This window comes from Pristiophorus japonicus, chromosome 26 (assembly GCF_044704955.1).
Source record: "Pristiophorus japonicus isolate sPriJap1 chromosome 26, sPriJap1.hap1, whole genome shotgun sequence".
Classification (NCBI taxonomy): domain Eukaryota; kingdom Metazoa; phylum Chordata; class Chondrichthyes; family Pristiophoridae; genus Pristiophorus; species Pristiophorus japonicus.
In genome coordinates, this window is record NC_092002.1 from 26,448,199 (window position 1) to 26,461,117 (window position 12,919).

General features: G+C 53.2%; 1 protein-coding gene across 1 annotated transcript in view; it reads left to right on the forward strand.

Annotated features, from left to right (window-relative positions):
• Nucleotides 1-12,919, forward strand: part of LOC139239112 (spectrin beta chain, non-erythrocytic 1-like) — a 563,409-nt gene that overhangs the window by 2,447 nt on the left and 548,043 nt on the right. The window contains exon 2 of the mRNA XM_070867634.1: nt 11,005-11,204. Coding sequence (XP_070723735.1) covers nt 11,057-11,204 — 148 coding nt within the window. The 5' untranslated portion in view covers nt 11,005-11,056. The remainder of the gene's footprint in view (nt 1-11,004; nt 11,205-12,919) is intronic.

Sequence of the window (12,919 nt, forward strand, 5' to 3'; positions counted from 1 at the left end):
CGCTCCTGTGACAGAGACTGTGGCTCTCGTATTGGACTGTTCAGCCACCTAAGGACTCACTTCAGGAGTGGAAGTAAGTGTTCCTCGATTCCAAGGGACTGCCTATGATGATGATGATGGTGGAGGTCTGGAACTCACGGCCTGAGAGGGTGGTAGTGGCATAAACCCTCACCACATTTAAAAAGCACTTGGATGTGCACTTGAAGTGCCGTAACCTGTAGGGCTACGGACCAAAAGCTGGAAAGTGGGATGAAGCGGAATAGCTTTTTGTTGGCCGGCGTGGACACGATGGGCCGAATGGACTCCTTTCATGCTGTAAATCTCTATGATTCTAAGTGTGAAATGATTCGTTTTGGTAGGAAGAATGAGGAGAGCCCATATAAACAAAATGGTAGAATTTTAAAAGAGGTGCAGGAACAGAGAGTCCTGGGGGCTGTGGACACAAGTCTTTGAAGGTGAAGCTGAGAATGCTGTTAAAAAAGCTTATTAATAGAGTAGAGGAGTAAGGAAGTTATTCTAAACCTTTCTAAATCATCATCATCATAGGCAGTCCCTCTAAAAGTGAGTTTTCAGTCTCTGTCACAGGTGGGACAGATAGTCGTTGAGGGAAGGGGAGGGTGGGACAGGTTTGCCGCATGCTCTTTCCGCTGCCTGCGCTTGCTTTCTGCATGCTCTCAGCGACGAGACTCGAGGTGCTCAGCGCCCTCCCGGATGCACTTCCTCCACTTAGGGCGGTCTTGGGCCAGGGACTCTCAGGTGGGAGCAGATTCAACAGTAACTCTCAGAAAGGAATTGGATAAATACTTGAAAAGGAAAATGCTGCGGGGCTGTGGGGAAAGAGCGGGGTGTGGGACTGATTGGATCGCTCTCTCACAGGGCCGGCACAGGCATGATGGGCCGAATGGCCTCCTGCTGTGCTGTTAGATTCTATGTTTCTAAAAATACCCTGCTCCAGCTCGAGACTGAACTCAGTAACACACCAGACAGTCGTGCCAAAGCACAAGCAAACCCAGAACCGTCCGGTGTTCAATGCTGACCTTCGACCTTCTGCTGCTCATCATCTTACAGTTTTTGTCCTGCCTGGTTACGGGGTGCATCGTGGGTATTGCAGTTCCACCAGCAGCGATAAAACTCCCAACGCCTAGAATGCCCCGATCTCACAGTAACTGTAAATACCAAACTCGGCTGCACGTGACCTAACTGGCACCAAGCCCTGCTCACCCAACACCCCCCCGTGCTCGCTCACCGACATTGGCTCCCGGTCCGCCAATGCCTCTGCCCTCGGAGTCATATGGTGGTGGGTTCAAGCCCCAGTCCGGGATGTCAGCGACATGTGTGTTACTGAGCTTGTGGGAGGAGCTAATGCACAATCTTGCTTCTTGAACTTGCTGAGTTGTGAATGGAAGCTTTATGCTGATAATGGAGGCAGCTGATTGCTCACCTTCCCCTGCCCTTTGTATCTTGAGCTCGATTTAATTTGTTCCTATTTAGTCCGTTGGATAGTGAACAGATTGGTGTTTGTTTGAGCCAGTTACAATACTGTGCCCACTGAACAAGTGAGGGTTTGGGGGTTCGATACTCTGAGGCCACACTTGGGGGGGGTAAGCCCCTGCGAGCTACGATGCTTTGGGTGCCTTGACCTTTCTCTGTGTTGGCAGTTGATCAGTGGGACCCTCCCTTTCTCAGCAGGGTCTGTGCAGTGTCAGCTCAAAGAAATAAAGACTTGCATTTATATAGCGCCTTTCATGACCTCAGGACGTGTCAAGTGTTTCACAGCCAATTGAAGTGTAGTCAGTGTTGTAATGAATGTGATAATGACTAGATAATCTGTTTTAGTGACGTTGATTGAGGGATAAATATTAGCCAGGACACCGGGGAGAATTCTCCTGCTCTTCAAAATTGTGCCGTGAGATCTTTTACATCCACCTGAGAGAGCAGATGGGGCCTCAGATTAACGTCTTATCTGAAAGACTCCCTCTGCACTGCCCTGGAGTGTCAGCGTGGATTCTGTGCTCAGTCCGTGCAGTGGGACTTGAACCCACAACCTTCTGACTCAGAGGTGAGAGTGCTACCCACTGAGCCCAGCATAATGTGGGCACCATTCAAACACATGGCAAGTGTCAGCACCCAGACTGGATCGGCCAGTCCTCCTTCCTTCCCTCCCTCCCCTCCCCTCCTCTCCACACCCCTCCCCTCCCTCCTCCCTCCTCTCCCCTCAACTTCCCTCCCTCCATCCTCTCCACTCCCCTCCCTTCCTCCCCTCAACTCCCCTCCCTCCCACCCCTCCACTCCCTGCCTCCCCTCCACTCCCTCCCCCCCTCCCCTCCTTCCTTCCCTCCTTCCCCTCTCTCCCCTCCTTCCTTCCCTCCCTCACTCCGCTCCCCTCCCTCCCTTCCTCCACACCCCTCCCTCCCTCCCTCCCGTCTCCTCCCTTCCTCCACTCCCCTCCCTCCCCTCCCCTCCCCTCCCTCCCTCCCTTCCACCATTCCCCTCCTCCCTCCCTCCAACAACCCCGACGTTGCAGGGACAGGAGTGTGTCGGTACCCTAGTCCTGCGGAGTTCTCAGTCAGCATCGTTCCTCCACCCCCCGTCCCCCGCGGCTGATCCGCCGCTCTCCCCACCTTTCCTGGTTCTGGGGCTGCTCACCCTCCATTGCACTTCCCCAGGGATTGTCACCAAAGATTGGACAGGCTGGGCCTGTTGTCTTTGGAACAGAGGCTGAGGGGAGACCTGATTGAGGTGTATAAAATGATGAGGGGCTTGGATAGAGTGGATAGGACGGACCTGTTTCTCTTGGCAGAGGGGTCAACAACCAGGGGGCATAGATTTAAAGTAATTGGGGTGAGGTTTAGAGGAGTTATGAGGGAAAATTCCTTCACCCAGAGGGTGGTGGGGGTGTTGAATTCACTGCCTGAAAGGGTGGTAGAGGCAGAAACCCTCACCACATTTAAACAGTACTTGGATGTGCCCTTGAAGTGCCGTAACCTGCAGGGCTACGGACCGAGAGCTGGAAAGTGGGATTGGGCTGGGTAGCTTTTTGTTGGCCGGCGCGGACACGATGGGCCGAAATGGCCTCCTTCCGTGCGGTAAATTTCTATGATTCTGTGGTGCCCCAGCACAGCTGTATCGAGGAGCTTCCCCCTGAGCCCAGAGGCCAGGGGCTGGGATCCCAGTGCCCACATTCCCGGGTCGTGCAGGGGCTCGTGTCAGAAATTGTGGGATGTCTCCCCGGTCCTGCCCCTCCCCCACACTAACGTAGGTCCAAGCTGCTGAGAGGTGCTGGCTGGGTCCTGGGGCTGAGAGCTTGTTTGGGGGAGATGGTGGGGAGAAGGTGCACCATGTTTGAGATCATCAGTCCGTACTTCAACATCGCTCAGGTGGCGAGTGTAAGTGGGATATCGGTGAAGGACTGGCCGACAATCAGCGCGCTCTCCATTTGGGGCCAGCGTCTCACAACATCCAATTTCCCTTCAAACCCTGAGCAGTGGGAGAGAATCATAGAAACATAGAAAATAGGTGCAGGAGTAGGCCATTCGGCCTTTCGAGCCTGCACCACCATTCAATAAGATCATGGCTGATCATTCACCTCAGTAACCCTTTCCTGCTTTCTCTCCATACCCCCTGATCCATTTAGCCGTAAGAGCCACATCTAACTCCCTTTTGAATATATCTAACGAACTGGCCTCAACAACGCTCTGCGGTAGAGAGTTTGACAACTCTCTGGGTGAAGAAGTTTCTCCTCATCTCGGTCCCTTATCCTTAGACTGTGACCCCTGGTTCTGGACTTCCCCAACAACGGGAACATTCTTCCTGCATCTAACCTGTCTAAACCCATCAGAATTTTATATGTTTCTATGAGATCCCCTCTCATTCTTCTAAATTCCAGAGAATATAAGTCTAGTCGATTCAGTCTTTCTTTATATATCAGTCCTGCCATCCCAGGAATCAGTCTGGTGAACCTTCGCTGCACTCCCTCAATAGCAAGAATTCCTTCCTCAGATTAGGAGACCAAAACTGTGCACAATATTCAAGGTGTGGCCTCACCAAGGTCCTGTACAACTGCAGCAAGACCTCCCTGCTCCTATACTCAAATCCTCTCGCTATGAAGGTCAACATACCATTTGCCTTCTTCACCGCCTGCTGTACCTGCATGCCCACTTTCAATGACTGATGTACCATGACACCCAGGTCCTTTTCCTAATCTATCACCATTCAGATAATATTCTACCTTCCTGTTTTTGCCACCAAAGTGGATAACCTCACACTTATCCACATTATACTGCATCTGCATTTGCCCACTCACCTAACCTGTCCCAGTCACCCTGCAGCCTCTTAGCTCACACTGCCATCCAGCTTAGTGTCAACTGCAAACTTGGCGATATTACATTCAATTCCTTCGTCTAAATCATTAATATATATTGCAAATAGCTGGGGGCCCAGCATTGAACCTTGAGGTACCCCACTAGTCACTGCCTGCCATTCTGAAAAGGACCTGTTTATTCCTACTCTTTGCTTTAACAGTTTAACATCTGTAGTGGGGAAAACGCTTGAAGCTATCATTAAGGAAGAAATAGCGGGACATCTAGATAGGAATAGTGCAATCAAGCAGACGCAACATGGATTCATGAAGGGGAAATCATGTTTAACTAATTTACTGGAATTCTTTGAGGATATAACGAGCATGGTGGATAAAGGTGTACCGATGGATGTGGTGTATTTAGATTTCCAAAAGGCATTCGATAAGGTGCCACACAAAAGGTTACTGCAGAAGATAAAGGTACGTGATGTCAGAGGAAATGTATTAGCATGGATCGAGAATTGGCTGGCGAACAGAAAGCAGAGAGTCGGGATAAATGGGTCCTTTTCGGGTTGGAAATCGGTGGTTAGTGGTGTGCCACAGGGATCGGTGCTGGGACCACAACTGTTTACAATATACATAGATGACCTGGAAGAGGGGACAGAGTGTAGTGTTGCAAAATTTGCAGATGACACAAAGATTAGTCGGAAAGCGGGTTGTGTAGAGGGTACAGAGAGGCTGCAAAGAGATTTAGATAGGTTAAGCGAATGGGCTAAGGTTTGGCAGATGGAATACAATGTCGGAAAATGTGAGGTCATCCACCTTGGAAAAAGAAACAGTAAAAGGGAATATTATTTGAATGGGGAGAAATTACAACATGCTGCGGTGCAGAGGGATCTGGGGGTCCTTGTGCATGAATCACAAAAAGTTAGTTTGCAGGTGAAGCAGGTAATCAGGAAGGCGAATGGAATGTTGGCCTTCATTGCGAGAGGGATGGAGTACAAAAGCAGGGAGGTCCTGCTGCAACTGTATAGGGTATTGGTGAGGCCACACCTGGAGTACTGCGTGCAGTTTTGGTCACCTTACTTAAGGAAGGATATACTAGCTTTGGAGGGGGTACAGAGATGATTCACTAGGCTGATACCAGAGATGACGGGGTTACCTTATGATGATAGATTGAGTAGACTTCGTTGGAGTTCAGAAGGATGAGGAGTGATCTTATAGAAACGTTTAAAATAATGAAAGGGATAGACAAGATAGAGGCAGAGAGGTTGTTTCCACTGGTCGGGGAGACTAGAACTAGGGGGCACAGCCTCAAAATACGGGGGAGCCAATTTAAAACCGAGTTGAGAAGGAATTTCTTCTACCAGAGGGTTGTGAATCTATGGAATTCTCTGTCCAAGGAAGCAGTTGAGGATAGCTCATTGAATGTTTTCAAATCACAGATGGATAGATTTTTAACCAATAAGGGAATTAAGGGTTACGGGGAGCGGGCGGGTAAGTGGAGCTGAGTCCACGGCCAGATCAGCCATGATCTTGTTGAATGGCGGAGCAGGCTCGAGGGGCTAGATGGCCTACTCCTGTTCCTAATTCTTATGTTCTTATGTTCTTATGTTCTTCCTGTCTGCCAACCAGTTCTCTATCCACGTCAATACATTACCCCCAATACCATGAGCTTTAATTTTGCACACTAATCTCTTGTGTGGGACCTTGTCAAAAGCCTTTTGAAAGCTCAAATACCCCACATCCACTGGTTCTCCCTTGTCCACTCTGCTCATTACATCCTCAAAAAATTCTAGAAGATTTGTCAAGCATGATTTCCCTTTCATAAATCCATGCTGACTTGGACCGATCCTGTCACTGCTTTCCAAATGCGCTGCTGAAACCCTGGGGATTTATCGGCCTTCAGTCCCATCAATTTCCCGAACACAATTTCCTGACCAATAAGGATTTCCTTCAGTTCCTGCTTCTCGCTAGACCCTCGCCCCCCTAGTAACCTCCCACGAAAGTTTATTTGTGTCTTCCTCAGTGAAGACAGAATCAAAGTATTTGTTCAATTGGTCAGCCATTTCTTTGTTCCCCATTATAAATTCACCTGATTCTGACTGCAAGGGACCTATGTTTGTCTTCACTAATCGTTTTCTCTTCAGAAGCTTTTGCTGTCAGTTTTTATGTTCCCTGCAAGCTTCCTCTCATATTCTATTTTCCCCCTCCTAATTAAACTCTTTGTCCTCCTCTGCTGAATTCTAAATTTCTCCCAGTCCTCAGGTTTGCTGCTTTTTCTGGCCAATTTATAGACCTCTTGGATTTAACACTGTCTCTAATTTCCCTTGTTAGCCACGGTTGAGCCACCTTCCCCGTTTTATTTTTACGCCAGACAGGGATTTACAATTGTTGAAGTTCATCCATGTGATCTTTAAATGTCTGCCATTGCCTATCCACCATCAACCCTTTAAGTATCATTTGCCAATCTATTCTAGCCAATTCATGCCTCATACCATCGAAGTTACCTTTCTTTAAGTTCAGGACCCTCGTTTCCGAATTAACTGTGTCACTCTCCATCTTAATGAAGAATTCTACCATATTATGGTCACTCTTCCCCAAGGGGCCTCGCACGACCAGATTCCTAATTAATCCTCTCTCATTACACATCACCCAGTCTAGGATGGCCAGCCCTCTAGTTGGTTCCTCGAGATATTGGTCTGGAAAACCATCCCTAATACACTCCAGGAAATCCTCCTCCACCGTATTGCTACCAGTTTGGTTAGCCCAATCAATATGTAGATTAAAGTCACCCATGATAACTGCTGTACCTTTATTGCACACATCCCTAATTTCCTGTTTGATGCCGTCCCCAACCTCACTACTACTGTTTGGTGGCCTGTACACAACTCCCACTCGCGTTTTCTGCCCTTTGGTGTTCCCCCACTCTACCCATACAGATTCCACATCATCCAAGCTAATGTCCTTCCTTACTATTGCGTTAATCTCCTCTTTAATCGCCCGCTCCTCATATCAGGGAGGGCTCCCCAAAAAACACACGGATCGGCGCACAAGGCTTATTGCGGAGCAGTCAGCGGGTGTTTAGAACTTCGGGATATCAGGCACTGGGGCATGTTGTTAGTCCTTTGCAAGAGAGTTTATGGAGAGAGAGAGAGAGAGTGAACCTTGGGATTGCACAGTAAGCAAGTGGCAGGCCTGGCCCTGGGCCATGAGCCAGATGCAGGCGGTGTTTGCGTCACTGGTCCCCAGGGCTGGTGTGGCACAGGCTTCAGAGCCCGCTCCGACCCCTCGGGAGACCTGTACTGTGGGGTATTCCTCCCGTTCTGCCTCTGGGATTTGTCCCCCAGTGAGAGAGAGACAGAGAGAAATCTCTCCCTGCCAGACAGCTGTTGGTGTGGGGGCTGTGAGCCCCGGTGTGGGGGCTATGGCCCGGTGTGGGGGCTATGGCCCGGTGTGGGGGCTGTGAGTCCCGGTGTGGGGGCTATGGCCCGGTGTGGGGGCTATGGCCCGGTGTGGGGGCTGTGAGTCCCGGTGTGGGGGCTGTGAGTCCCGGTGTGGGGGCTATGGCCCGGTGTGGGGGCTATGGCCCGGTGTGGGGGCTGTGAGCCCCGGTGTGGGGGCTATGGCCCGGTGTGGGGGCTATGGCCCGGTGTGGGGGCTGTGAGTCCCGGTGTGGGGGCTATGGCCCGGTGTGGGGGCTATGGCCCGGTGTGGGGGCTGTGAGCCCCGGTGTGGGGGCTATGGCCCGGTGTGGGGGCTATGGCCCGGTGTGGGGGCTATGGCCCGGTGTGGGGGCTATGGCCCGGTGTGGGGGCTGTGAGCCCCGGTGTGGGGGCTATGGCCCGGTGTGGGGGCTGTGAGCCCCGGTGTGGGGGCTATGGCCCGGTGTGGGGGCTGTGAGCCCCGGTGTGGGGGCTATGGACCGGTGTGGGGGCTATGGCCCGGTGTGGGGGCTGTGAGTCCCGGTGTGGGGGCTGTGAGTCCCGGTGTGGGGGCTATGGCCCGGTGTGGGGGCTATGGCCCGGTGTGGGGGCTGTGAGCCCCGGTGTGGGGGGCTATGGCCCGGTGTGGGGGGCTATGGGCCGGTGTGGGGGCTGTGAGTCCCGGTGTGGGGGCTATGGCCCGGTGTGGGGGCTGTGAGCCCCGGTGTGGGGGCTATGGCCCGGTGTGGGGGGCTATGGGCCGGTGTGGGGGCTGTGAGTCCCGGTGTGGGGGCTATGGCCCGGTGTGGGGGCTGTGAGCCCCGGTGTGGAGGCTATGGCCCGGTGTGGGGGGCTATGGGCCAGTGTGGGGGCTGTGAGTCCCGGTGTGGGGGCTATGGCCCGGTGTGGGGGCTATGGCCCGGTGTGGGGGCTGTGAGCCCCGGTGTGGGGGCTATGGCCCGGTGTGGGGGCTGTGAGTCCCGGTGTGGGGGGCTATGGGCCGGTGTGGGGGCTGTGAGTCCCGGTGTGGGGGCTATGGCCCGGTGTGGGAGCTGAGCCCCCCAGGGTGGGGGGCTATTGCGGAGCTGCTGTCCTGTCAGCCCCGTGCTCCGCGGTTATCGCCCCGGGTCGCGACCGGTGATGACATCATTGGAGTGCGTGCCGACCCCTCAGCGTCTCGCGGGGGACGTTACCCTGCGAGCCGCGAGGCTGGCGGAGTGCTGGAGATAGCGCTCCGCTTATTTCAGGGTAGGTAAGGGCAATTTGGCGGAGGGCGCTAAAAGCCCAGCCCCCAGAAAGTCGCCGCCCCCAATCGGGGCGCAGGCCAATCCCCTCTACAATAATTTTTTGATGTGAATAAATTTGCCGACGTGCCCACACAATGAGGGCGAAGCGATGAGCATTCCCCGACCTGTCACAGCAACACAATCTCCCGCCTTCCACTGGGGAGGGACCAGTGCTGTGCACGAATCCCAACTCCCCCGGAATGGCCGGCACTTTCCCCCAATCGGGGCTTCCGATCCCGAGCCCAGTCTCCGGCCACCCATGGGAGCAGCAATTTAAATCCCCCGCCCAGGGATAGGACACAAACATCACCACAGGGAGCTCCTCCCACCCCAAGTGTGTGTGAGTGTGTGTGAGTGTGTGTGTGTGAGTGAGTGAGCGTGTGTGAGTGAGCGTGTGTGTGTGAGTGAGTGTGAGTGAGTGAGCGTGTGTGTGTGAGTGTGTGTGTGAGTGAGCGTGTGTGTGTGAGTGTGTGTGAGTGAGCGTGTGTGTGTGAGTGAGTGTGAGTGAGTGAGCGTGTGTGTGTGTGAGTGTGTGTGAGTGAGTGAGCGTGTGTGTGTGAGTGTGTGTGTGTGAGTGAGTGAGTGAGCGTGTGTGTGTGAGTGTGTGTGAGTGAGTGAGCGTGTGTGTGTGAGTGTGTGTGAGTGAGTGAGCGTGTGTGTGTGAGTGTGTGTGAGTGAGTGAGCGTGTGTGTGTGAGTGTGTGTGAGTGAGTGAGCGTGTGTGTGTGAGTGTGTGTGAGTGAGTGAGCGTGTGTGTGTGAGTGAGTGAGCGTGTGTGTGTGAGTGTGTGTGAGTGAGTGAGCGTGTGTGTGTGAATGAGTGAGCGTGTGTGAGTGTGTGTGAGTGAGGCAGTGTATGTGAGTGTGAGTGTGTGTGAGTGAGGCAGTGAATGTGAGTGTGAGTGTGTGTGAGTGAGGCAGTGAATGTGAGTGAGTGTGAATGAGGCAGTGTATGAGTGTGAGTGAGGCAGTGAGTGTGAGTGAGTGAGGCAGTGTGTGTGAGTGAGTGAGTGAGTGAGTGAAGCAGTGAGTGTGAGTGAGACAATGTGTGTGAGTGAGTGTGAGTGAGGCAGTGTATGAGTGTGAGTGAGGCAGTGAGTGTGAGTGAGACAATGTGTGTGAGTGAGTGTGAGTGAGGCAGTGTATGAGTGTGAGTGAGGCAGTGTGTGTGAGTGTGAGTGAGGGAGTGTGTGTGTGAGTGAGTGAGGGAGTGTGTGTGTGAGTGAGGCAGTGAGTGTGAGTGAGTGTGAGTGAGGCAGTGTATGAGTGTGAGTGAGGCAGTGTGTGTGAGTGTGAGTGAGGGAGTGTGTGTGTGAGTGAGTGAGGGAGTGTGTGTGTGAGTGAGGCAGTGAGTGTGAGTGAGACAATGTGTGTGAGTGAGTGTGAGTGAGGCAGTGTATGAGTGTGAGTGAGGCAGTGTGTGTGAGTGTGAGTGAGGGAGTGTGTGTGTGAGTGAGTGTGAGTGAGTGAGGCAGTGTGTGTGAGTGAGGCAGTGAGTGTGAGTGAGTGTGAGTGAGGCAGTGTGTGAGTGAGTGAGGCAGTGTGAGTGTGAGTGAGTGAGCGTGAGCGAGTGAGTGAGTGAGGGAGTGAGCGAGTGAGTGAGTGAGTGTGTGTGAGTGAGGCAGTGTGAGTGAATGTGACTCTTACACTGCCTCACTCACACTCACTCCACTCACTCACTCACATGCCTCACTCACACTCACTCACACTCGCTCACGATGCCTCACTCACACTCACACTGCCTCACTCCACACACTCACACTGCCTCACTCACTCACTCACTCATACACTCGCTCACACGCACACACACTCATTCACACTCACTCACACGTGCTCTGGGCACCCTCGGCCCAGATTGGCACGCTGCGAGACCTCGAGTGCCGTCGCGATGCGCTGCCTCCGTCACTGTCGCGAAGCTTCCCGCTGACGTGTTTTTGTCGGATTGGAGTTGCTTGTTGTGATGATAACGTGGTTTCACCATCTCTTCACTTTTTCCAGATTGCGATCTCTACCCTTTCACCACAGACCTTTCACTCTGAGCCCCGACACAATGTCATCGACGGCCACAGACCTGGACAATATGGAGGTACAGCGACAATACAATGTCAACAGTCGCTGGGAGAACTCCGATAGCCCGTGGGAGGAGGAGCACAGCACGTCCAAACTCTTCGAATCCTCCCGGATCAAAGCGCTCGCGGGTGAGTGATACCCCCCCACATTGAATACCCCCCCCCACACAGTGAATACCCCCCCCACAGTAAATACCCCCCCCACAGTAAATACCCCCCCCACACACAGTGAATACCCCCCCCACAGTAAATACCCCCCCCCACAGTAAATACCCCCCCCCACAGTAAATACCCCCCCACACAGTAAATACCCCCCCACACAGTAAATACCCCCCCACACAGTAAATAGCCCCCCCACACAGTGAATACCCCCCCCACAGTAAATACCCCCCCACACACAGTAAATACCCTCCCCACAGTAAATACCCCCCCACACACAGTAAATACCCCCCCCACAGTGAATACCCCCCCCACAGTAAATACCCCCCCCCACAGTGAATACCCCCCCCACAGTGAATACCCCCCCCACAGTAAATACCCCCCCCACAGTGAATACCCCCCCCACACACAGTAAATACCCTCCCCACAGTAAATACCCCCCCACAGTAAAAACCCCCCCCACAGTAAATACACCCCCACAGTAAACACCCCCCCCACAGTGAATACCCCCCCCACAGTGAATACCCCCCCCACAGTGAATACCCCCCCCACAGTAAATACCCCCCCCACAGTAAATACACCCCCACAGTAAATACCACCCCCACAGTGAATACGCCCCCACAGTAAATACCCCCCCCCACACAGTGAATACCCCTCCCACAGTAAATACCCCCCCCCACACAATAAATACCCCCCCCACAGTAAATACCCCCCCCACACAGTGAATACCCCTCCCACAGTGAATACCCCCCCACACACAATAAATACCCCCCCCACACAATAAATACCCCCCCCACACAGTGAATACCCCCCCCACAGTAAATACCCCCCCACACAGTGAATACCCCTCCCACAGTGAATACCCCCCCACACACAATAAATACCCCCCCCCACAGTAAATACCCCCCCCACAGTAAATACCCCCCCCACACAGTGAATACCCCCCCACAGTGAATACCCCCCCACACACAATAAATACCCCCCCCACAGTAAATACCCCCCCCACAGTAAATACCCCCCCCACACAATGAATACCCCTCCCACAGTAAATACCCCCCCACACACAATAAATACCCCCCCCCCACAGTAAATACCCCCCCACAGTAAATACCCCCCCCACACAGTGAATACCCCCCCACAGTAAATACCCCCCCACACACATTAAATACCCCCCCCACAGTAAATAGCCCCCCCACAGTAAATACCCCCCACACACAGTAAATACCCCCCCCACACAGTAAATACCCCCCCACAGTAAATACCCCCCCCACAGTAAATACCCCCCACACACAGTAAATACCCCCCCCCCACAGTAAATACACCCCCACAGTAAATACCCCCCCCACAGTAAATACCCCCCCCACAGTAAATACCCTCCCACACAGTAAATATCCCCCCCACACAGTAAATAGCCCCCCCACACAGTAAATACCCCCCCCACAGTAAATACACCCCCACAGTAAATACCCCCCCCCACAGTAAATACCCCCCCCACAGTAAATACCCTCCCACACAGTAAATATCCCCCCCACACAGTAAATAGCCCCCCCACACAGTGAATACCCTCCCACAGTAAATATCCCCCCCACAGTAAATACACCCCCACAGTAAATACCACCCCCACAGTGAATACCCCCCCACACAGAGTAAATACCCCCCCCACAGTAAATACCCCCCCACACACA